Source organism: Rhinoderma darwinii, chromosome 6, assembly GCF_050947455.1.
Source record: "Rhinoderma darwinii isolate aRhiDar2 chromosome 6, aRhiDar2.hap1, whole genome shotgun sequence".
NCBI lineage: Eukaryota > Metazoa > Chordata > Amphibia > Anura > Rhinodermatidae > Rhinoderma > Rhinoderma darwinii.
In genome coordinates, this window is record NC_134692.1 from 36893482 (window position 1) to 36920223 (window position 26742).

At 40.4% G+C, this 26742-nt stretch overlaps 1 protein-coding gene across 1 annotated transcript in view; it reads right to left on the reverse strand.

Annotated features, from left to right (window-relative positions):
- The window catches only part of PDE11A (phosphodiesterase 11A), a 374654-nt gene that overhangs the window by 148101 nt on the left and 199811 nt on the right, over positions 1 to 26742 (reverse strand). The window contains exons 5-10 of the mRNA XM_075829512.1: positions 25003 to 25067; positions 20695 to 20827; positions 12136 to 12211; positions 10907 to 10974; positions 9908 to 10000; positions 6528 to 6578 (exon numbers count right to left, since the gene is read on the reverse strand). Coding sequence (XP_075685627.1) covers positions 6528 to 6578; positions 9908 to 10000; positions 10907 to 10974; positions 12136 to 12211; positions 20695 to 20827; positions 25003 to 25067 — 486 coding nt within the window. The remainder of the gene's footprint in view (positions 1 to 6527; positions 6579 to 9907; positions 10001 to 10906; positions 10975 to 12135; positions 12212 to 20694; positions 20828 to 25002; positions 25068 to 26742) is intronic.

Below are 26742 nucleotides of genomic sequence, written 5' to 3' on the forward strand. Positions count from 1 at the left end.
ATGGTAACAATCTGGCAGTTTCGTTCATTCCTCTTCTTATGCCTGCCCACTGCTGAAAACTGGCCCGCCCTGAATGCCGAAATGTCGTCTAAGATAGCACGCATGTACCCGTCATGTCTGGTCCGACACCCTTCCCTGCTTCGTCCGGGCCTCAAATCTAGTTACTGCAAATGCGCCGATATGGTGTCCCGTTGAACAGGATATTGATGCGCAAGCGCGAGTTTACGTAAGGGAAACGGAAGCTTAGGTTTCCATTTGCCTTTCCGTTGAGGGGTTAACCCGACAGAAACCTCTGATGGAACCCCTCAATGGAAGGGCAACGCTGATGTGAACAGGTCTTTAGGATGGGTTCACACCTGCATCAGTGTTTCCATTGTCCTGCATTGTCAGAGGAGTAGAACAACGAAAATACTGGAAGCGCTGGTACCATTGTATGGTGGACACCACCAGCGGCCGACAGAAACTATTTAGTGGGTTCCATCAGGTTCCCGTCGGGGTGTCTGTGTTTTTACAAGATGCTGCGCTATTTATCCTGATATTTTCACCGGATCAGCGACGGAGGCCCTCAACAGAGTCTCCAACGCAGATGTGAACGAGGCCTTAGTTATATGAAGAAACCCCAACACCACAGTGCAAAATATGTTTATTGTATCATTCTGTAAGGATTAGAAAAACATGGCTGTTTTCTTCCACAAACCGTGCTCTATCTATCCACAGGTTATATGTGGTATCTCAATCCTATTCACTTCAACTGAGCTGTGCTGCAATACAAGACACAACACATGGACAGGTGTGGCGCTGGTTCCGGAAGAAAGAAGCCATGTTTTTTTTTAATCCTGGTCAACCACTTTAATGAAATACAAAGAAAAATAGCATTTTGATAGCAGATACTCTTTTACATCTTGCTTATTAAGAATATATAGGAAAATTAATATGATAAAAAAGTCAACTTTTCTACTATAAAGACTTACAATAAATCTCAAGCTTTTTATTCAAGGATAAGATATTATCTAGAGAAGGACCTCTATTCATACCAGGGGTATGCAGCAGCCTGACAGAATGTGCATGTACAAGTGGGACTACGTCACTGATCATTCCTGTGCTATAGAAGGACTGAGACTACTTAATGAGCTCTTCCTCTGGGAGCCTAATTCACCCACGCAGGCAAGCAGCCAATGTGACCAAGCGGTGGAGGTGAAAGCCTTAAACATTAACGAGCAACATTAGACTGTGGCAGATCTGATAAAATGAACGAACATCTCATACCATCCGCCCAGTGCAAAACACAGAGATATTTTTAACTCCATACAGTATTGACTAATTACATCATTGTCTCTTCCCTGTAGTAAGGCAACATCAGAATGAACTGGCATCTGAAAACAAATACTTTCTCCATTCTTATAACACTAACTGAAGAAAATACATACCAGTCTTCCGAATACATCTTGCACCTAATTGCGGCTAGTCCATAAAATAGCAGACAGGATGTAAATGTGACAAATAGACATGAATACTACTTAACTAAAGCTGCTCATTCATAGTCGGTAAATGTTAGATCCCCAAATTGTTGTGATCCACCTACAATTTAACGTGTATAGGGGCTTCCAGACTGTTTCCCGATGGCAGATATGAGAAACTGTGATTGGGCATGTTGGATTTTCTTAGGTTATATGGACAACAGAGGCGAATTCCCCACTTGGGACTCAAATCTATTATAGATAGATAATAGATCGATCTATAGATATGAGATATATATGAGATAGATATATATATATAAATATATGAGATAGATAGATCTATAAAACATGCATAACAAATGATCTGTCTACCAGATGTGCCCCTAGAAGGCTGTTTAATGACGATGGCTTAATTGAACAGAGGGAAACTGTAAAGGTAGCATAAGGTTTCCAATATGTAGATTATGCCATTTATTTTCTATACAGTTTTCTCTTGTAAGCTTTACAAATTCAATTTGATTTCAATAGCAGGTATGAACAAATTAAACAAACTGAAAAACTACCTAAAATGAAAAACAACAACCACAACAGCAACAAAATACAACAACAAGACTCGCTTGTAAATATATGTTCATAAGCTGCTGCTAGAACTGTCATTCATCTTTTACAAACTCAGGAGTGACAAATCTGCCTAGTTATACAGTAATATTGGTGCCATAGGGATAACTTGAAGCTTCTGTGCCTCAATGCAAAATCTGTAACAGCGCCCCCCATTTTACATGTGCCAATATTGCTGTCTTCTTACCAGGGCTTGACTGCGATTGCTACCTCAGCCACTCCTATAGCTATGCCCTTGATTTGAGTGGAGATTTATCACTACAGGTCCTTCTCAATGAATTATAATATCATCAAAAAGTTAATTTATTTCAGTAATTCAATTCAAAAAGGCAAACTCATATATTATATAGATTCATTACACACAGAGAGAGCTATTTCCAGCATTTTGTCTTTTAATGTTGAAGATTATGGCTAACAGTTGATGAAAACCCAAAATTTAGTCTCTCAGAAATTTAGAATATTGGGTAAAAGTTGAAGATTGTAGAGTCATGGTGTCACACTCTAATCAGCTAATCAACACAAAACACCTGCAAAGGTTTCCTAAGCCTTTAAATGGTCCAACAGTCTGGTTCAGTAGGATACACAATCATGGGGAAGACTGCTGACTTGACAGTTGTCCAGAAGGCAGTCATTGACACCCTCCACAAGGAGGGTAAGCCACAAACAGGACATTGTTAAAGAAGCTGGATGTTCACAGAGTGCTGTATCCAAGCATATTAATGGAAAGTGGAGAGGAAGGAAAAAGTGTGGTAGAAAAAGTTGCACAAGCAACAGGGATAACCACAGCCTTGAAAGGATTGTCAAGAAAAGGCCATTCAAGAATCTGGGGGAAATTCACATGGAGTGGACTGCGGCTGGAGTCGGTGCTTCAAGACCCACCACACACAGACGTTTCCAGGACATGGGCTACAACTGTCGCATTCCTTGTGTCAAGCCACTCATGACCCAGAGACAACGTCAGAAGTGCATTTCCTGGACTAAGGAGAAAAAGGACAAGTCTGTTGCTCAGTGGTCCAAAGTCCTGTTTTCAGATGAAAGTAAATTTTTCCATTCATTTGGAAATCAAGGTCCCAGAGTCTGGAGGAAGAGTGGAGAAGCACTCAATTCAAGTTGCTTGTGGTCCAGTGTGAAGTTTCCTCAGTCAGTGATGGTTTTGGGAGCCATGTTATCTGCTGGTGTTAGTCCACTGTGTTATATCAAGTCCAGAGTCAACGCAGCCGTCTACCAGCAAATTTTCGAGCACTTCATGCTTCCCTCTGCTGACAAGCTTTATGGAGATGCAAATTTCATTTTTCAGCAGGACTTGGCACCTGCCCACACTACCAAAAGTACCAATGCCTGGTTTAATAACCACAGTATCAATGTGCTTAATTGGCCAGGAAACTCGCCCGACCTAAACCCCATAGAGAATCTATGGGGTATTGTCAAGAGGAAGATGAGAGACACCAGACCCAACAATACAGATGAGCTGAAGGCCGATATCAAAGCAACCTGGGCTTCCATAACACCTCAGCAGTGCCACAGGCTGATCACCTCCATGCCACGCCGCATTGATAACACCTCAGCAGTGCCACAGGCTGATCGCCTCCATGCCACGCCGCATTGATGCAGAAATTCATGAAAAAGGAGCCCCGACCAAGTATTGAGGGCAGATACTGTACATACTTTTCAGTAGGCCAACATTTCGGTTTTAAAAATTATTTTTGAAATTGGGCTTATATAATATTCAAATTTTCTGTGAGACTAAATTTTGGGTTTTCATTAACTGTTACCATAATCATCAACATTAAAAGAAAAAAATGTTGGAAATAGATCACTCTGTGTGTAATGAATCTATACAATATATGAGTTTCACTTTGAATTTAATTACTGAAATAAATTAACTAATTAATTGAGAAGGACCTGTATATAACTACCCCTCTGGTATCTGTAATGATGGTCTCATTAGTTATCACCCTGAATTTGTATAAATAGATATGATCAAGAAAAAACAAATGGCAGAGCACAGTTTAAGGATTTTAAATTAAGGGAAATGCTCTTTAATAGACATGGATGTATTGTTAGAACCATGGACAGAAAATATGCAAATCACAAAAACTTGCATGTTAAAAATATAATTCATTTGAAGCCATTACTGAGGAATGACCAGGTTGTCGATTTCTAATGCAGAAAACAATAGTGCATTAAAAAAACAAAGAAAATCTGTTGAACAGTGCTATAGTACAGGTTTTGTATGAGACCCTAATAGAGCGCCTATAACCTGCCATAGGTCCAGTCTGTACCACTGTGTGCGTCATGGATTTATATTATTTGAAACCGTGAGAAAACAAAATTGTGACATGTTACATTGCATGCTGTATTATGGAGGTATATCTCCTTAGGAGAATTGCTTCTAGAGGAGAGTGTGATGCCTTTAGAAGACACCGCGCATTGGCTCATTAAACTCCATGACCCGCCGTACAGAATCTGTGCACGTGGCAATGGAGTCCAGTACACACACATTGATACCTAGGAGTACACGACTGATCGAATGCCATACATTTAAAAGCATCTCTGTCCAAAAGTAAAACCTTAAATGTATTCGTCATCATCAATCATCATCTTTATTATAACAATTAGGCCGGATTCACACGAGCGTGTTCGATCCGTGATATAAGGACCAAATGCCGGCAGTATTTCTTGGACCGAACACACTGCAGGGAGCCGGGCTCCTATCGTCATAGTAATCATGTAATTATGTTTTCAGTACGGGACAGTTTTCCGCAGCGAGGCAGGGACTCCTAGCATCATAGATAACTACGACAAAAGGAGCTCGGCTCCCTGCAGTGTGTTCAGTCCGGGAAACACTGCCGGCATACGGTCTGTATATCATGGACCAAACACGCTCATGTGAATCCGGCCTTATAATGACCTTTTATTTATTTTTTTAAATGCCTTTTTTATTACTTTCCAGAACTCCACTTCTCCTTCCCTTGTTACTAAAGTTTCCCTCAAAGAATCACTGCCTTTTTTGTATTCTTAAATTTAGCAAAACTGTCATGCATAGCAAAACTAAATTCTTTTGTTCAGGGTTCTCCATTTACTGATGGAGCAGTAGGGATTAAGAATTGCCTGCAGATAAGCCGAAAGCATAGAGATAACTAGATGCAATCTTAGACAGGTTAAAATTGCGCTGGGATTTCATGAATACTTCAAGGATAGAACAAGAAAGAAAAGTAAAGAAAAGAAGAAGAAAAAAGAACAGAAACTTTACAAACTTACAAGAAGTATGAATTGTCTTTTGCATTCTCTAGAAAATAATGTATTTGCCATTACGTTTACAGTGGGTCTCACGTAAAACAAAAAAAAATATATAAAAGGTCAAGGCCTAATATATAATATAATACAATTACACATGATATTGTTTTAGAACTGAATTCCACTAGTCGATGATTGCTGCGTCCATATTACTCTATTTGTCCCCAGGAGAAGACGGTAGTCTAAACAATCCGAGGCTTATACTATGACGATGCCTCACCATTACAGACACTTCATGAGCCTAGTACAGAATAAGAGTGAGTGCACACTCATTTGACGTATAAAACATGCAACAGGAAAGCGGAAGGACAGATGTGAAGGTTTATAGAGCCGGTGCTTTTTACTGTTAAAAGTGGATGTTCAGTGCAGTCAATAAAGTTTCATTTTCAAGTACACATAAAATTTACAATATACAGTACTGCTATGTATTGCTTACCGACTGCTGAAATAACCCAAGTCTTATTTACCACTGGTCACCATTTCAAACACCTGCCCTACATAATTTATTATGCATGATGGAGGTGTGGGTATGACACACAGCCGGGTAAGGCAGTCAACAATGCTGGGACCACTGACCTCCTGAGTGAATCGATTCTACACAAATAGAATTCGGTCCGAATTTTCTCCAAGGTTCATTGAATTCCAAAACTTTTGCGGCACCATTTTACAGATTAGAAAAAGGATCACATGACCTCTGGCAGGCTTCCCTATAATGCCTTGTAGGCAGCTTAACCCAAAATGCAATGCGGTTAACCCACCCTCTACCCATATATGTTTCTGTCACTTTGACAATATATGTTGACTTGGCGTTAAAGAGCTTAAAAGGGAGTCAGACAAGTTTTCAGGGCAATCGGGGCCCTTTTGCGACAAATTTGTTTGGGAAATTCGCTCATCTACTTCTGGTCTACTCGCATGACAAGACTGATATCCCACATCTTGAAAATGGGGTACCCCCAATAAGTAAAAGTTGGCCAGATAGTATGTATACAAAATGATGTCCTTCATTAAAAATCATATAGTAGTAAGGCTTTAGTCAGTTATTAGAAATGCAGCTTGAAGCTCCTAGGGCAATGTAACACTTGCCTTATGCTGCTAAACTTTGCACATTATACAATATAAAAGCTGAACAACAATTGACGGACATGTATAGCTTACCTTAAATTTATCAACTTCCGCTTTCGAACATGTTGCATGATAAGAAAGAACCTGTGTAAAGAAAATGATAAAAAAAATTACATTTAAAATAATCTCATAAGTATCTCAACAACCTGGCAACCACTAACTAATTATATTAGCTATGTTTTCTTGCTCTATATGGACTTTAAGAATTTAAGAGATTGACCAACTACATGGAACACAATCACACTTTGTTATAACTGTAATACACGCTTGCTGTACAGATGTAGCCATCTTTATCTTGGCTTTTAACACATTAAATAAACAATGGCTAGATATCTTACCTTGACGTTTTCAATGACTTTTGTTGTGTGATATCACGCTGCAACAAGTTATCAGAATCAAGTAAAAGATGGCTACATCTGTAAGTGTTGTACATACAATCAGTGTTCTGTGTATATATGACAATTAGTATTTGTCACCTTATAATGGAAAAAAACAGGGTCTGAAACATGTATATGGTAGCATTAACGCATAGGCTGTAAATGATAATGTCCCATAATTTTTGCTTACGCGTTTCAGACGTATCACAAGTCGCCATGAGTAAGGACGTACGATACATCTTAAACGCGTAGGCTACTTGTCGATGCATTCACCCCCATGTGCAGTTTGGATTTTAAATGCTGACAATAAAGTTTGAAGGCGATTTCTTTTTTAAATTACGCTGGATCCAAGTTTTCTTTTCCCTGCCTGTTACCTCATCGTGTGCCGCCACGAGTATCCGCGTGCAGATTGGATTCGCAGACTCGGATCGGTGAGCTGGAGGATTCCCCCCGCTGTTTTTTTTCTTGTTTACACGTTGCAAAATATTATCCTTATTGGCAGCACATCTCCCTGTGTAAACAGGGAGACGCGCTGCCGACATGATAAAATTGTATGGGGACGAGCGATCGGAGTAACGAGCTGTGAAAGGAGCGCCGATCAACGAGCTGTCTTGTTGATCGGCGCTCATTGCACCGCCCAAAATGTGCCGGTGTAAAAGTACCTTTACATTTCACCTATTATTGTTTCATTCATGTGATTAGATGTGATCATAGAAGTGAGGGGCCTCACACCAAAGTGGCTTATGATGCAGGGTAATGCCATCTTGGACAGAAGAGCCTGCTACTCCTTTGCCTTCCATGATCTATAGATCGATTCCACACTGTCTTGTTTCCTAACATTGTAGTGGAGATGGGAGTTTTTCACAGGTTCTCACAACCCAATAGTAAAGGAGATCAGGTCAATCTTGGATTAGCCCCCTCCCTCCAGGGACTCTATAGCAGCTGCATGGGCTGCACCAATGTTTTATATGCTTTTGGTTGATATGGCTTTAAGTTTTATATAATTTCTCTTGTGAGTGAGAAGTCATCCCGATTCCAGAGGTCAAACATTATGGCAATAATTGCTTTTAATATAGCAAATACAGTCTTTGGTTGACGTGTGAATTCATGTGAGTTCAAAAGTATGAATAGCACCTTGTAATATTTCTTTCCTTCACAGAAACTCGCTAATGGTCATTTAGATACATATAACAAGAAGCTTTCTTATTCTTTCCTAATAGGGCCATTAGGATTAAGTCAAGAAATCCGATCTTATTTCAAGAAAAACATTTTTCTAATGATCACCTGTCATGATTTTAAAACATGCTGTTTTAAGTTAAAAGTCACTTTGTGAAATCCACATAATTACAATACTTCTTTTCTATGTGTCTGCTCCATAAATTCAGTTTAGCAACAGAAACGGTACAGTTTTCGTGGTTGCCTAGGGCAAATAAGAGCAAACTTTAATGTGATATCAGACAGTTGGGTGCTGAAAGCGTAATCACCCTTTATTAGAGCCTTCCAGACAGATGTAATCCCTCAGGAAAAACTGAAGAAGATATAAAAAGCACATTCAAAAATATAGCTTGTAACAATATATTCTTCATGAATTTATAAACCATGAGAGCCATTCATACATATAGGGTCAAGTGTCATACTGAACAATAATTCCTGGGTAACAGGCAGGTAAACAGTGGAAGGGACAGTTTTCACTTCCCTTTTTGGAGGCTAAGAAAAATTAGAATATCGCCCTCCAAAAAGCATCACGGATTTCGGACCACAAAAATCGCATTTAGGGGCAGTGCTTTTTATTGTTGTCTTTCTATAAACAATGTATTAAATATACAGCACCAAAGGTCTGCCATATAGGTCAGTAACTGCAACATTAATATCCATATATATATATATATGACATCATATTTACTAACAATGTAGCTTAAAGGGGTTGCTACACCAATACAACCGCTGCCTACACGCCGTATTAGGGAATATGGACTACATAGATGAGGGTACCATGCTCAAGACCCACTATCTACCAGAATAGAGATATGCTCAATAAAAAGCATCACCCACTCAGGTGGTGCTTGCACTCCCATGCATTACATGGACTTCCATTAATTTGGCAAGGGAAATGTATAGCCAAAAACGTCTTACCCCAGTGATAACAGCTGATTGCTGGGGGTTAGAGAAAATGGCTTCTTTTTAAAATGTGATTATCTTAGACAACCCCTTTAATTATCCCTAAAAATTGCTTCTCCTTTAAATATCACAGTTTATACAACAATACAATCTACATAAAGTTGATCAAATTAATAAAAACATTGCCTTATACTTGTGGTCCTGATTTCGAGCCTGTACTATAGCTCAGGGCCAGACATACCATATTGGCAACTTGTCAGTGTGCCCATAAGATATGGGGGTCCACTATCACCTTAAAGCAGCTTCCTACTGTCTATTAGTTAGCATGTAAAGGAATGATGAATTTCATGGCTTTAGAGAAAGAGAAAGAGATAGAGAGCGAGAGAGAGCGAGAGCGAGAAACAAGAGAGCGAGTGAGAGCGTGAGAGATAGAGATATAGAGAGAGAGAAAAAAAGAAAATGCTTCATTTCACCAGAGGTGGAGCTGATGGGGAATGAAACACTGGGTTCCCAACACAGACAACAACTAATAACAGGGGCCTTAACACCAGGATAACCTGTAATCATCTTATTGATAGGGAGAAGTTCTGACTAAAAGCTATCGTCCAAAGCAGAAAACCCCTTTAAGAGGCAGAAGAAATAAAGAGATGAGGAGGGGAAAGATAGAAGAAGTGAGGTGATGAAGTTAAAGGCGGAAAAGAGAATGAATAGAAGATATGAGCAGAGAAGATGAAGACCAGAGACCATGAAGAATAAAGAAGGTTAAGAACACAGATAGGATGCGCGGTTGAGTGGGTTGTGCACCGAGTTGATCTGCATCTGATGAGGTGGAGGTCAGGGGCTTTATCATCTAAGTATAATATATTATCAGTTATCTAAAGAGTATTTTTACATACAAACCTAAAAAGTTTTACTCACATCAAGAGCCACGGATTGCTTTGCCCATGACTTCTTTACTTGATCATACATTATGGTGTTGTTAATTCCAAGGCCACAAAATATAACAAAAGCCTAAATCAACAAGAGATTAAGAAACATTGAATATATATTACATCTTTACCTAAAATGCAGACATGGAAATGTTATCCTTATACAGCATTACTCTGCTAGCCCGAGTTTTCTGAAATACAATTCTACCTTTATACGTCCATATTCTTAGAGGAGTTATATATAGAGATGAGCGAATAGATTCTAAAGCAATCGAATTTGGTCCAAATTTCCAAAATATTTCAGATTCGGCGAAATCCTAAACTTTTGGGTTTTGCCTTGCACGAATCTGCAAAATGGTGGCCACCGGACAGCATCCCACTTGCGATTCGCAGAGAATTTATTTGGACCGAATCAAATGAAACCACCAATTTAATATATAGGAAATTCCCTAATTTCTAATTATATAGCTTCTCACTTGGACTGATATGATAATCAGGCCAACACGCACTACATCCCATGAGGTTCGGCAGAGGACAACCCTACTTTCAGAGCAGAAGCTGCACATTTTTTGGGGGTCAATTCCCAATTGTTATGGACTTATAAATGTAATTTATACATAGTCATAAGATGTCTAATGGGTCAAAGAATTCTGTTTGATTTCATTTCGGTTTGTGGGTATAATTAGGCAATGTAGAATATATGAATACATATACTATAACAGCGCTGGTTCACACATGGTCCAGTAGATTTGATAGCAGCATGGTTATTAACATTTAAGTAATTTGGCGCTCCTTGTTATTTATTTATTTTTGTAGACCTGCATGTGTGGCAACGCACGGAAAGTGAGAAAAAAACTTTCCATTACAATTCATAGAATGTTTTCATGTTCTGGATTTTCAGCTGCAGCCATCAGAAAGTGCGAATGTTTCCGTAGTCTCATATGCAGAGCAAGGTAACGTTTGTTGCTTACTTCTGGTTCCTTCTCACCTCAAACAGTCTTTGATCAGCATCATCAAAGGGCTTTCCATCCAATCTGTTCAATACTTGTGCTACACCTGAAAATATACATAAAGTGTGGACTGCTGAAGACAAATTCATAGAAATAAACATATTCAGTTGGGTGTAGATTCCTCTATATACACAAATAGTGCTATGCTGTCACATAAGTCTATCTGTGCTACTGCTTAGCTATCCGGCTGGCTAAACAACAAGCGTAAGGTCTTCTGCATTTTCTTATTCAAGGCTGCTGTTTGAGCATGTACCTGTCTGTTCATAGGATATCCAAGATTTAATATTCATCCTATGATTACAACAAAGAGTACAGGAATTTATAAGCAGAATCGGCATACTTTGCTGTATCTGTATCTCTCATAGACTTGTATGGAGCAAGCATGTATACAGCACCCATCGCTCCATACATTTTATCTCAACCACAGGAGGAGGAACAGAGCATGGGGGTCTCCTTTTCTAAAAATCGTTGAGGATCCCAGCAGTTGGATCCCCACTATCACCTATACTGTGATTAGGTGATCATTTTTATCGTGGGAAAAGCCCTTTATGATTTCTCAAACTAGATGTTTTGCATTATGGAATGTACCTCTCGTTGAAATTTTTTTGACAATTTTTTCAGTACATAATTAAAAGTCGCTGCTCCATTTCTTTAGTGCAGAGCCCTGATCCCCCTTTCACCACAGACACTTAGAAAAAAGTTAATGGTGTTCACCCACCACTAGAGGTACAATTTGTATACTTTTGAATACATCTCCTATTGAGGTCAGTAGAAGCTATAAAAACAGTATACGGATCCACCCTTCTAGTGGTGGCTGCAGAGGTTTTCTGCAAATAAATGTCTGGGGGAATAGGGAATCAGTGCTTTGTAGAAAAATAAAGTTTCTAAAAAAATATATATAAAACAGGAGGACTATTTTTAATTTAAAATTATACAGTATGCTTACTGCAGTCCTATGTAAAATTACAAAATACACATCACAATAGACAATAAGTCAACCCTGCTACATAACCTTGCCAACTCAAACTATCTGGTAATACCTGAAATGACAGGCTGAATGTGTGTTATTTTGCTGATTAGTTCATTATAATGAATCATTTCATTGCACTTTGAGTGCCAAGATGTATAAACCCTCATTTCATTTATATAAATGACCAACCTCTTGACGTAAATTGTTGAAGAATCTCCTCTTATCTAGAACACTTACCAATTATCTGATGATTACTATTCCATATTGGAACACACAACACAGATCTGATATGAAACCCGGAGAACTGGTCAGCCTAGGACAATGCAAAAAGGAAGACTTGAGTAAACAGCACAGTTCTCCTCTTCACTTTATAGAAACATTTCATATCACATTCGGGACCTTTTAAGATGCAGCCTGTATTACCAGTATCACTCTATTCTTTTGTGTAGTGACTCATCCTCTGCCTCTTATCTTAAGCTACAAGCGTCGGATTCATGGAACGTGAAGAAACTCTAATGCGTGCAATTACACAGAAGTGGGGAACGTGGCAGTGTTACATAGGTTTTAGGCGATCTAGAGCCTTTTGCTTTTTTCACAAGGAATTGTTATTTCCAATTTAAGGCAGTCCTATGTCTAACCTTTCTTTTTACATGAAAATTCTGATCTACCGGCGCACTAAGGACAACCATATTATCACAAATGCCAGACCACTGGAAATGCATCAATCAACTGTGTTGCACTACTGATGGTTAAAACTCAAGACTGAGCAGAAAGGATCTTATTAGGAGGAGGAAGAATGTAGAAGAGAATTACCTATGTCTTTTTTGCTCTGCCTGCACCTGATGCACCCCAACTGCAGAGCCTTGTGTCAAAGAAGTCAACGCTGATGGACTCATCTTCTCATGTCCATTGAGGCATTGCAATTGATGCTTGCCAGCCCATAAGTGACTCTGTTAATTCTGCATTGGGACTATTTTGTAGCATTTGAATATGGATTACAGGAATTGCGATGCTTTCGCTAAGTATTATTATTATCCTTAATGGAAAGGTGGATACAAGAGAGTAGTGAAAAATTGGAAGCAGACAACCAGGAGACCAAGGTAAGGAGAAAAAGACACGGGGGACGGATTGGAAATCAAAGTAATCAAACTTTTAATGTCCTGAACGCTAATGCTACTGGAGGTGGTCGTAGTGAAGTGTGAAATTCCAAGTTTTGCTCTGGGGTTCCTTGTTATGTGTGCTCATCTAGTTTTATCAGAATCTCTACTTTTAGCTGAAATAATATTCCATTAATAACTAGCATGGTTATGAGGTTTAGTTCTTTGAGGTTGTCCTGAAAATCTGTCAACAGTTCACAGGTAGTTTGAATGTACTCCAGACCAGTGTCTGCTATAGAATATCATATCTGCTATAAAATCTGTGTCTATCAATTCTCAGGGCAATGGCAGAGAATTGATAGTTCCCCATAGCTAGTTTTATATGGATAATCCTTCTACTAAGTGCGGCAATTCTGGAGGTTTAGTAGGTTGTATACAGCAGAGAAAATTGTATTAAAGAGGAGAAGATTACCCACAAATCTGCAGGAGAGGAGTATAGATCACAAACACAATCAGCGTCCGTGTCTGTATCAGCAGAGGGAAGAAGAGATCCCATCAGATTGTTCTATAGAAGGGGAAATCAGTACAGGGCTAAAGCTGTGCTGATACATGACAACTAGTGAAGGCAGCAGCATCCTGAACACATAGAGCTCACATCCAGTATGTGGGGACTCAACCACGTGCGAAAAGTCTGAAACTAGGAGTTCGTATATGTAAAAATAAATTTTTACATTTCAAAGGTGTCCGTAGCCTATAGGTCTTAAATTAATGTCTATGCAGGGGATTTAGAGCTCTGTTTTACAAAAACTGAGCTCTGACTGCTATATATTTATATAAGATATTACTCAGCACAGAATTTTTTAACCCATTTAAGTTAACAAAAAAAATAAATAATATTTTATTCAAGTGTAGAAATTCACTGTAAGACAAGGCTCACAAAATCAATGTCACTGTCAGAAATGCAAGGGAAGCTTAATATTATTGACAGCTCTAATGTTTTGCTGTGTGAATGAGAAAGCCACCAGAGTAGTCCTAACTGGAATAGGTGAAATTTACTTTTTACAAATATATCAATGGACATACATAGAAGTCACTTTCATTCAATTTAAAAGTTCTCCTGTGCTTCAGCTTTTGCTAGCAACGGGATTCACATCTAAAATGCGTCCGTTGAAATAATTTGCTCTGACATCTTATCACAGGCGAAACAAAGTTCTAGGGGGCATTTTTGAAGAACAATGCTTTTTTCTTAACTATTTATTTTGTGGTATGATAAATATTTTACAATCCAGCTGAAAGGAACAGTATGACATTCAATGTAAATAAAATGCCCTTCAAGCAAATCTCAACCAAACTTTAGGTCAAACTATCTATTAGGTAACCATCCACTGGATGCCATAATAATGCTTCCGGGATACAATCCTTGGGGACTCCATCAAGCACAAGTGCACTCAATAAGTCTATGAACCGCTGAATTGGTGCAGGACTAAAATGTATCTTTATTTATACTCTGCTGAGTTACTTGGTAATTTTCCCATGTAAACAATCAATTCATGTGTGATAAATAGTTTTTTCCAAGAAACTATGACCTAAGTAGGGAACTGTTGGCACTTCATAGGCTGCGGATATCATAGTCTCATTATGTATTGTAAGGATACACACTACTGGCTTCACAGACCTGACCCATTTCAAAAAATATTTGTAAATAGTATTTTTGCTGTTTTGCCATTTTTGCCTTTTCATCTATTTCTTAACTTTAAGCAGAGGAGGATTAAAAAAAAAAAGTACTACAAAAAGAAAGAGCTCATGTATTTAATGATCATAAAAAAATACATAACTGAAAATGAATAGTGGATCAAAAAAATTATTAAACCAGATTAAGGGTGAGTTCACACGTAGAGTAAATACTGCGGATTTTCCGCAACTGATTGTGTTGCGGAAAATCCACAGCATAATACAGTAGCAGCAAAGCACGCTGTGTAAATGCTGAGTGGAGAAAATGCTCAGAAATTGTCCTGCGGTGCAGTTTTTTAATCCGCAGCATGTCAATTGTATTTGCGGAATCGCTGCTTTTGTGTTGCAGGTTTTCCCCATTCAATTCAATGGGGAGGTAAAACCGGCAAATACCAGATATTGCGTAAGACGAAACTCAGAAAAAAAAAAACTTACCCAGAATTTTGTGCTTTCATCCCATGTGACCGCTGCAGCCAATCACAGGCTGCAGCGGTCACATGGGATAAAGAGTCATCCCCGGAGGACAGTCTGCAGGACGTCACACCGTAAGTATGGTATTTTTTATTTATTTTTACGTGCAGTTTTCCAGAATTCCCTGCGGCCGCAAGAGTTGATAAACTGTGTACCTTTACGCATCGTATCCGCCCTGTGTGAACTTAGCCGAAAACAAATGTCTTGTATCACCACTACAAGTGTGTGAGCAATAAAAGAATTGAAGGGGAAGCAGCTCGCACAGGCGCTGCAGCATCTTCAAAACAGCTGATCAGCTAGGGTGCCGGGAGTAGTACCCCGACTGATCAGATACTGATAGCCTTTCCTGAGGATAGGTCATCAATTTTTTTGGCCACAAGAGACTTTAACTTGACTTTTTCAATGGCTTTTGCTGTGTGATATCACGTAGCAGCAAGTTATCAGAGTCAAGTTAAACTTGGCTACATCTGTACTAGGGCACTACCACTATACACAGATTAAAATTACTACATAATGTACAAAAGTGGGAAAAGGAGGAATGGGATTATAATCACTTGTGAAAGTGGGTGTAGATTTTCCATTAAATCAATGTTGTTAGATTAATTTGATGTTATGTAGAAGACAGGCCCACAAGGTTCAGGATGAAAACGGAACATTTTTGTGACATAGATCCTGAAAATAATTATTGCCCTTTAAAACCTATAAATCGCATATTATTCTTTTTCTTGTGAAAATTATGCAGAGCGACATATTGGCACAGGCTTAAGCAGTATGTGAGACCGAGATGAGACAGCAGAATTAACTCCTTCCCAATGAAGGGCTGACTTAGCATATCTTGAAGGGTAGTATCCACAGCTCCAGAAAATGTCATATGCTGTTTGCCTTCCCGACATTACCTTTGGGCAAACTCTAATTACCACTGACATCCATTTTCTCAGTTTCACTAAAATTGCTCCTATAGACCTGTACAAAATAATATTTTCTCAATCAACATTATGTAAATCGCCTGTTTTGTAACTCTCCTTATTGCTGTTGATTATTGTAGATTTTGGTTTGTTCCTAGCCCATGAAGTACTTGTATTTAACTAAGTTATTAATACATGGTAAAAGTTGAGTGGTTGTCATTGAAGGTAACTAACTTGAAGAACTGCAAGGTGTGTTTCACATGCAAGTCATCTTTCTGCCACCAGATGGCGATGTGCTAAAATTGCTCACAAGATCTTCAGTTGTCAGCAAAGATGGCGTCTACTGGACCTGAGTATTTCATACTGCCTTTCAGACTATTATAAAGTCAAACTAGATAAATTACTAAAGTAGTACTACAGTGTAGAGACGACATGGTGTAAAATAAATTTTATTTATTTTTCTCACTCCTTACCAGTCGCACATATTTTCACTGTAAACATACCAGAAAAGGCTTTAGAGCAGACATGGGCAAACTACGGCCCGCGGGCCACATACGGCCCGTTAGGCTTTTTAATCCGGCCCGCCGAACTTGTCCAAATTATAGTAAAAACCTCCTTTTTTTTCCCCTTTCCCTGCAATGCCCACGTTTTCCCAATAGATGGCGCACTCAAAACACATTGACCGTTGTTAATGGGGCGCGTATTTCTCTTTATTTCACTTTAATTTTCACTTCGTTTCACGTCACCATTAAGCCCTTCTGTGAAAATGAGCGGACCAAAGAGAAGGAAAGTGGACAGCGAATGCCGAGTGTTTAATAAGGAGTGGACAACAAAATACTTCTTCACTGAAGTCCGATCAACGGCTGTATGTCTGATATGCCAAGAAGATGTTGCGGTTTTCAAAGAGTACAATATCAGCCGTCACTTTGCCACGAAGCATGCAAACTATGCTAGCAAGCAGTCAACACAAGAACGGGCGGCTACTGCTCAGAGGTTGGCAGCTAATTTACAGAGTCAACAGAACTTTTTTCACCGACAAACTGCAATTCAAGAGTCAAGTACCAAGGCAAGTTATTTGCTGGCATTCAAATTAGCAAAGGCTAGCAAGCCTTTCTCCGAAGGCGAGTTTTTGAAAGAGTGCATGGTAGAGACAGCAGGTCTCTTGTGTCCGGAGAGCAAAGCCAAGTTTGAAAAAATCAGTTTAGCACGCAGGACAGTGACTCGCCGCGTGGAACTGATTGACGAAGATATAGTCAGCGAGTTAAACAAAAAGGCGGAGTCCTTTAAGTTATATTCACTAGCACTGGATGAAAGTAACGACATAAAAGACACTGCTCAGCTCCTAATTTTTATCCGAGGGATTAACGACAGTTTTGAGATAACGGAGGAGCTTTTGAGCATGGAATCACTGAAAGGGAAAACGCGAGGAGAGGACTTATATGAACAGGTGTCTGCTGTCATCGAGAGAATGAAGCTACCTTGGAGTAAACTTGCCAATGTCACCACGGATGGATCGCCAAATTTAACTGGAAAAAACATCGGGCTGCTGAAAAGAATCCAGGATAAAGTGAAAGAAGAAAACCCTGACCAGGATGTTATTTTACTTCACTGCATCATTCATCAGGAGTCTCTGTGTAAGTCTGTATTGCAGCTTAATCACGTCGTGGATCCAGTTGTAAAACTTGTTAACTTCATACGAGCAAGGGGACTTAAAGAGGCTCTGTCACCAGATTTTGCAGCCCCTATCTGCTATTGCAGCAGATCGGCACTGCAATGTAGATTACAGTAACGTTTTTATTTTTAAAAAACAAGCATTTTTGGCCAAGTTATGACCATTTTCGTATTTATGCAAATGAGGCTTGCAAAAGTACAACTGGGCGTGTTGAAAAGTAAAAGTACAACTGGGCGTGTATTATGTGCGTACATCGGGGCGTGTTTACTACTTTTACTAGCTGGGCGTTGTGTATAGAAGTGTCATCCACTTCTCTTCACAACGCCCAGCTTCTGGCAGTGCAGCACTGTGACGTCACTCACAGGTCCTGCATCGTGTCGGCACCAGAGGCTACACTTGATTCTGCAGCAGCATCGGCATTTGCAGGTAAGTAGCTACATCGACTTACCTGCAAACGCCGATGCTGCTGCAGAATCATCTGTAGCCTCTGGTGCCGACACGATGCAGGACCTGTGAGTGACGACACAGCGTGATCTCTCGAGAACACGCTGTGTCTGCACTGCCAGAAGCTGGGCGTTGTGAAGAGAAGTGGATGACACTTCTATACACAACGCCCAGCTAGTAAAAGTAGTAAACACGCCCCGATGTACGCACATAATACACGCCCAGTTGTACTTTTACTTTTCAACACGCCCAGTTGTACTTTTGCAAGCCTCATTTGCATAAATACGAAAATGGTCATAACTTGGCCAAAAATGCTCGTTTTTTAAAAATAAAAACGTTACTGTAATCTACATTGCAGCGCCGATCTGCTGCAATAGCAGATAGGGGTTGCAAAATCTGGTGACAGAGCCTCTTTAATCATCGTCAGTTCATTACGTTCCTGGAAGAAACTAATGCGGATCACCAGGACCTACTTTACCACTCTCGCGTCCGCTGGTTAAGTTTGGGGAAAGTGTTTCAACGAGTCTGGGAGCTCAAAGACGAGATTCGCTCATTTTTTAATTTAATGGGGAAATCCGAAGAATTCCCCGAGCTGAGCGACACAAACTGGCTTTGTGACTTTGCGTTTGCTGTGGACATATTTTCACACATGAATGAGCTGAACGTGAAGCTACAGGGGAAAGATCAGTTTGCGCACGACATGTACACAAATGTGAGAGCCTTCAAATCCAAGCTGGTTTTATTCTCCAGGCAAATGTCAAACAAATCTTTCGCACATTTCCCCACACTAGCCGTGCAGAAAGAGGCCGCCCGAAATGCGAAGAAATACTGCAAATCACTGGACGATCTGCACAGAGAATTTTGCCGTCGGTTCTGTGATTTTGAAAAAATTGACAAGTCACTTCAACTGGTGTCCTGTCCCCTGTCACAAGACCCCGAATCAGCACCGCAGGAGCTGCAATTGGAACTGATCGATCTTCAGTCTGACTCCGTCTCAAAGGAGAAGTTCAAGTCTCTTAAACTGAATGACTTTTACGCTTCACTTAACGAGACCGCGTTTCCAAACCTCCGGAGGACGGCGCAAAAGATGCTGGTGTTGTTTGGCTCGACCTACGTGTGTGAGCAGACGTTTAGCGTCATGAAAATCAACAAAGCCCATCACAGATCCAAGTTAACTGACCAACACCTCAGATCTGTCCTGAGAATTGCCACAACAAAACTAACTCCAGACTTTGATGCACTGGCAAAAAAGGGAGACCAACAACACTGTTCCCACTGAAATGGTGAGTTTTTCTGCTGTGTTATGAAAAAATGCATATGGAAAGTTTGGAAGTGCGTCTTTTAATTAAGAGCAATGCGCATTTACGCACAGCAGCGGTACAGTAGCTTAATTAACACGCCGCACATCGCTCTTAATTTAAATTTTCAGCTGCAGGTAGGATATTTAATACAGCCTATGTCTGTGTGCTTGGCAACGATACACGTGTACTGTTTGCGCGTGAAGGCGAGGGTGTCCGTGGCGAGTTTGTAGAGCGCGCGGTCAGGACAATCCATCCATGATTTTGCGGAGTTTAACACAAGTAGATATTATTGAGCTTGAGTATTTCGTTGTGTAATAATATGTTTTGAATGTTGAAAGTGATTCCATTTTTCAATAAATGTTGATTTCTTTAACTTTGCACCTTCGATTGAAACTTATTAAAAACAGACGCAATCTTGATAAATCACAGTGCGTATGTTATTTTAATCTATTTACATTTCCTCCTCCCAGTATCTGCGAAATAGTATGTAAATGCCATATCTTGCATATTCCTTGAGACAAATTTATTAACTGATAAGGGCTATTTTTCACATTTGAAAGACAGTTAATAAATTGGGTTGTAGTGTTCTTACTGTGCTATGAGGTTTGCACACACTACATTTAATGCTTTAGTATATCCGGCCCAAACACTCCCTCCAAATGCTCCTGGCCCGGCCCCTCTGTCAAATTTTAGAACCCATTGTGGCCCGCAAGTCAAAAAGTTTGCCCACCCCTGCTTTAGAGGCACAGGACGGAGACAGTATATAGACACACACAGTCACTGTGACTCTACTATGGAGCCATATCCACTCTGAAAACTTACGAAATTCTTCTACTCTAGGAGCAATGCTGTTAGGGGCGAATATTTCCGTAAAACAACATCTGATGGATGATTTATTTTTATTTTTTTCTGTCCGATTTATACAGTATGTGACAGAAAATACCTCCGTATGAAATTGGAAGCATATGGAGGCACCATAGCACCCCATAGTAATCTATAGGTTATAAGGAGTGATAATACATTCATGTGCAAGAACCTTAACAACGATTACAACAGCTAAAAGTTCAATTTTAAGTTGGTCTACATACATGGTTTTCACCCAGTTCAAGGTTCCCTCAGTTCTTACCTCCATTAAAAAGTTTTAAGAACATTATTTGGCCCATCAATCCACTTACCTCTGCATCAAAGCGAGGGTCCTGATAGGCATCACTTATGTTTACTGGAAGACCCGTGGAAGCAACTAATTCAGCGATGCTGTTATTTATTAACCAGTCAGAATATGAGGATTTCTCCAAACTGTCTTTAAAACTGTAAAAGAAAAACAGGAACAGGAAAAACTATTGTAATAAAAAAGTAATTCAAGAAATATATGCAAAAACAAGTCTCATATATTTACAAAGGAAGCAATTCTATGTTGCTGGCGCCTGTAAAATCCAGTCTGAATTCAGTATTTTGGTCAGTATTCTGCATCAGTATTTGTGAGCCAAAACCAGGAGCTACACAGAGAAAAGCTACGCATCTTTCCAGTAGAGTTTTTCTGTGTATTTTCCATTATTGGTTTACAAATTTTGACCAAAATACTCAAGTTTGAGTAAGGGCCAGTTCACACTGAGTTTTTTGGCACTGATTTTGATGCGGAAACCACGTTGGAATTAGTGCCAAAAAATGCCTGAAAGCGCCTCCTATTGATTTCAATGGGAGGCGGAGGCGTTTTTTTTTTCACGGTGGCATTTAGGAAAAAAACCTGTCTCTGACCTCCCATTGAAATCAATGGGAGACAGAGAAAGCGTTTTTCGCTGCGTTTTTTTGCCTGCAGCCCTCAATGGCCGCGAGAGAAAAACTCCACGAAATACGGCTCGAAAACCAATCTGTAAGTAAGAGTTACCAGCTATACATTTGGTGTTGCTAAATACTTGTAACAATGCCCTCACATCTTACTAAAGTGCTAAAAAGAGCATGACTAAATTCGAGCAAACTGTCTTGTAGTGTTATGGCAAATGCATTGACTGTGGAGTGGTGTTACAAAGCCCTAGAGCAGGCTACACATCCGTCAATCCTACAAATTTGGACATAGCATTGTTCATGCAATGTATCTGTGCAGGTTATTAAACTATCCCCTACAGGCTCCCTTCACACAAAGCGTATTCAGTAAAAACACTGCGTTATTTGTGACTGTTTTTTCTTCAGCAAAAAACCCAGTGGCCAAACTGCGATTTTTTTTTTTAGCCAGTCTGTTGTGCTTTTCTCCCATAAACCTCCATGGTTTTTTCTTTTTTTTGCCTGATCATAAAAACGCATGTGTAAAGGTGTAAATGCATCTTGCATTTTTTTATGGTGTTTTTTCAGGATAATTGTGCATAGACACATCCCTCTCTCCCATAATGCTCCACAACACAGGACGATTTCCGCTTTCCAAAGAAAAGGAAAATGCATCTAAGGCTCTGTTCACATCTGCGTTGACACACGGAGCTGTTAAGTGTCTTTTGCGCACGCAAAATGGCGCGTTTTTTTGCGTTGCGCAAAACGCACACGCTCGGCCTTAAGTGTTATGCAAATTTGTTCTTAATGCCCAAGTGGGCGTTTTTTTTACTCTTGACTAAGTGGGCGTAGTAAAGTTATTCACTACTACGCCCGCTTGGTCAAGAGTGAAAAAACGTCCACTTGGGCATTAACAACAAATTTGCATAACACTTAAAATGCTTATAAGGCCTTATTCACACGAACGTGTTATACGTCCGTGCTACGAGCGTGAGTTTCACGCGCGTCGCACGGACCTTACATAGTGAATGGGGCCATTCAGACTGTCAGTGATTTTCACGCAGCGTATGTGCGCTGCGTAAAACTCACGACATGTCCTATACTTGCCCGTGTCTCGCGCAGCACGCACCCATTGAAGTCAATGGGTGCCACGCGTGATTCGAGCAACAGCAGTAAAAAGAATGAATGAAAACAGAAAAGCACCTCGTGCTTTTCTGTTTGTAAACATAAAAACAGAGTGTCATAATGATGCCGGCTGCGCGAAAATCACGCAGCCACGCACCATATGCAGATGACACACGGAGCTTTTGTGCGCGCAAAACTGACACGCTCGTGTGAATAAGGCCTAACTTTGTCAAAAACAAATGTGTTTGTTTGTTTTTTTTAAAAACACATTACGGAGTTGCAGAGTTGCTGTTGAATTCCGCTGCGGACAGTCCACAGTGGAATTCTGCAGCAGCCGTTTTTTACATTCGTTTCTATACATTTTTAAGAAACTTTGTTCAGAAGTTGCGGAACATAACGGTGCAGAAATTAGGCTGCGGTGCAGAATTTTCCCTCCGCAGCATGCTGATTATGTTGCGGAGTAGCAGCGGAATTTCACTGCGTATTTCAGCCTTTGCAATGCAAAAACTGAAATCTGTGGCAAGTCCGCTGTGATATCTGCAACATCTGAATTACCTGTCAAATATGTAAATGTTAGTGCAGATTCGTTGCGTAATTGCCCAAATCTGAACCAACATTTGCAGCTGAAAAATTCTGCCACGTGTGAACGTGGCCTTATTATGTCAGAGTCTCGGCCCACTAGAGGGTCCTCTGGTGGGCTAGTCTGAGCGTGCTTCTAGCCAGAGAACTTTATTTGATCTCTCACACATACCCAGTTCTTTAAGAATACTCAGTACAACATATTCTGGAAGTACTTAGCAGTTTGACAGAACAAAAACATATAAATATTTTATAAGTTCTTTACAGTTTTGTAATGGAAATCAATGAGCGCTCACATTTTGTGTAACATCATGAAAAACAAAGCAGAGAAGCGCTTTTCAGATACAGGAGAATTTACAATGTGTTTACAATGAAATGTAGAAATATATTGTTCTGAAAAGCTGTGCACATTGCTATTACGTCTAATATATTAGTGGTAAACGCTTCTTGGTTTAACCGCATTCATCTGATCAGTTAATAATGAGAGTGAGGGGACCCTGACAGGATTGTACACAGGAAAACTAGGGCCCCATAGAAAAACATTCTGCTCTGATTAATGTCATAATATATCTTTATATGAGTTGCAGCTCTGTTTTTCCTGCACCGACCTCCAAATCCCCTGCTTCCTTTCATAGCCTGATAAAGGTAAATGATAACATTCTGGCTGTTTGCAGCTACCACTAGGGGGAGTGCACTTCATACAGATTCATACAGCACCCATTAAACTCATTGGAAGCTGTATAAATTTGCATGCTGCGAGATCCCCCTAGTGGTGGTTGCAGGTAAACAACATTTTATCTTGAAGGAAAGCGGGGCCCCATAGCAGTGGGGTGGTCTGCATCTATGGTAGGTATGGCACTGCACACTGAAACTGATTTATATGTTGTACCTTTTCATAATTTATGAGTAGTAACACACCTAGTAATACACTAATATGTCCACTAATTTTGACATGATACGTTATAGGGCATGTATTGTCCTACTACCTAACCAATACACCAGATGCATCCAGCTGTCACTTACCTTTCACATCTGTGAAATAGCAGAAAGACCTGTACATGCATGTTTATTGGGAGAGCCTAGAAATACGAATATTAGGGTACATAATACAGACAGACAGGTTTTTGCAGAACCAGGACTGAAGCACTTCTATATTTAAAACTTTATACAATTTTCCAATATACTTTCTGTATTAATGCTTCACGGTTTTCAAGATCTCTGCTTGTTGTCATTCAGTTGGAACATTCATTGTTTACTTCCAGTAGATACAATTCTGTCCATGGTCATGTGATGGACACAAGGGTCACACAGCTCGTTAGAAGAAACAGCTCTGATACACAAAGGGTATGTTCACACGGCAGCCTCCGTTATGGCTGAAATTACGGAGCTGTTTTCAGGAGAAAACAGCTCCGGAATTTCAGACGTAATGGCAAGTGCAGGCGCTTTTCGCTGCGTCCATTACGGATGTAATTGGAGCGGTTTTTCCATGGAGTCAAGGGAAAACGGCTCTGATTACGTCTCAAGAAGTGACAGATACTTCTTTGACGCGGGCGTCTTTTTTACGCGCCGTCTTGACAGCGGCACGTAAAAAAAATGACCGTCGTCACAGAACATCGTAAAACCCATTCAAATGAATGGGCAGATGTTTGCTGCCACTTTGGAGCCGTATTTTCGGACGTAATTCGGGGCTAAAACGCCCGAATTACGTCCGTAAATAGGGTGTGTGAACCCAGCCATACTGTAGCGAGCCCTGCACGGGTGTGTCCATCACATGTCCATGGACAGAATTGTATCCACTGGAATAAACGATGAATGTGCCTACTGAATAACAACAAGCAGAGATATTGAAAACCGTGAGAAATTAATACAGAAATGAAATTTTTGGATAATTGTTTAACTTTTAATTATACAAAAAATAACATTTGTTTCCTGAAACCAGACATCCCATTTAACAGAGCCTGTTATAATGCAAACTAGTACAATACATTTATTAAATATTTCATGGAACCAATAGGGCTTACCTGTTCTCTGCATCAGCACTGCATTTAGGAGAAAGCAGCTCAAATGATTTGGTAAATTTCACCACCTAGAATAAAACAGAACATGATTACTAATATTATATAACTATTGTATCCACAGTTATAGCAAACAATTTCAATACAGACCACTGCGGTATTGTTGAGCTTGCTCCCTCAAGTATGACTCTCAAAAAGTAGCTTAAGTTTTCTCCTCCTGATTTTATTCTTTCAAATGGACATACCAGGTCACACCATTCTGCAAGTATAGCAAAGTTCTTGAACATTCCTTAAAGGGTAACTAAACGTTCAACAAACTTCTGACATGTTATAGTGACATGTCAGAAGTTTAGATTGGTGGGGTCCGAGCACTGAGACCCCCACCAATCGCTAAAAGGAAGCTGCCGAAGTGCTCGGGTGAGTGCTCAAGTGCTTAGTTTCTGTTCGGCTTTTTCCTGAAATCAATGTAGCGGTGTACAGACTCAATAGAAAGTCTATGAGCCCGTACTCCACTACATCGGCTTTCCGGAAAAAGCCGAGCAGAGACGAAGCGGCTGAGCGCTCACATGAGCACTTCTGCTGCTTCGTTTTAGCGATTGGTGGGGGTCTCAGTGATCGGGCACCACCAATCAAGAATTCTGACATGTCACTATGACATGTCAGAAGTTTGTTGAACGTTTAGTTACCCTTTAAAGTTGCATGCTTCAGTAAACGGCTGAAAGTACGGATCAAACTAATCATGGTAATATTCTGTAGATTTAACAGTGACCGCCCTTTTACACGGGACAATGCTTGGGCATCATGTTTTATGCGGGCATTAAAATGATCAGTTGTCGAGTTCACAGCTCAGGGATGTGCTTCCGACAATATTGATATTGTATATAGTATGCCAAACAATGGCATTTACGATCGTTTGGGCACATATAGTACCAATGATTGCTATATTGTGCTAGTCAGTGGTGTAACTACTGCTATAGCAGCCATAGCGGTTTCTATGGGGCCCACAGCATGAGGGGCCCTGTACCATCAGCCATCACGGTCCCCCCATGCCCGGAGGCTCCACTATCAGCCGCTATGGCTGCTACAGTGGTAGCGACGCCACATTCAATAGTGTCTGTGTCCTTCGGATGCAGATACTATTGAACACTATGACAGAGCAGGGAGGTATCTCCCTGCATTGCCATAGGCTATTGTACACAGTGGCGTAGCTCTAGGGGTCGCAACAGTCGCAATTGTGACTAAGCCTGGGGGGCCCATAGGGCCCCTGTAGCCACACAGCGCTAAAGGCGCTGTTCCCACTTTCTGAATGCTGGAGAATCGGTTCCTTGCTCCAGCATTCACTCTGTCGTGAGCGGCTTGGCGCAGGCAGACGCGATGTTATGACGTCATCGCGCCTGTCTGCGCCGAGTCACTCACAGCACAGACCAGAGGAGAAGGATCCCCTACCCGTCGTGGGAACGGGGATAGGTAAGTAATTATGTTATTACTTTTCTATTAGGCACTATGGGGCATTATACTGGGCAGGTAAGGGTGGCTGATATCATGGTTGCTATAGGAGCATTTTACTATATGGGCGCATTATACTGTGGGGACAGCTATGAGGGGTATTATACTGTATGGGAGGCATTATACTGTGGGGGCAGCTATGGGGGACATTATACTGTGGGGACAGTTATGGGTGGCATTATACTGTGGGGTACAGCTATGAGGGGGAATTATACGCTATGGGTGGCATTATACTGTGGG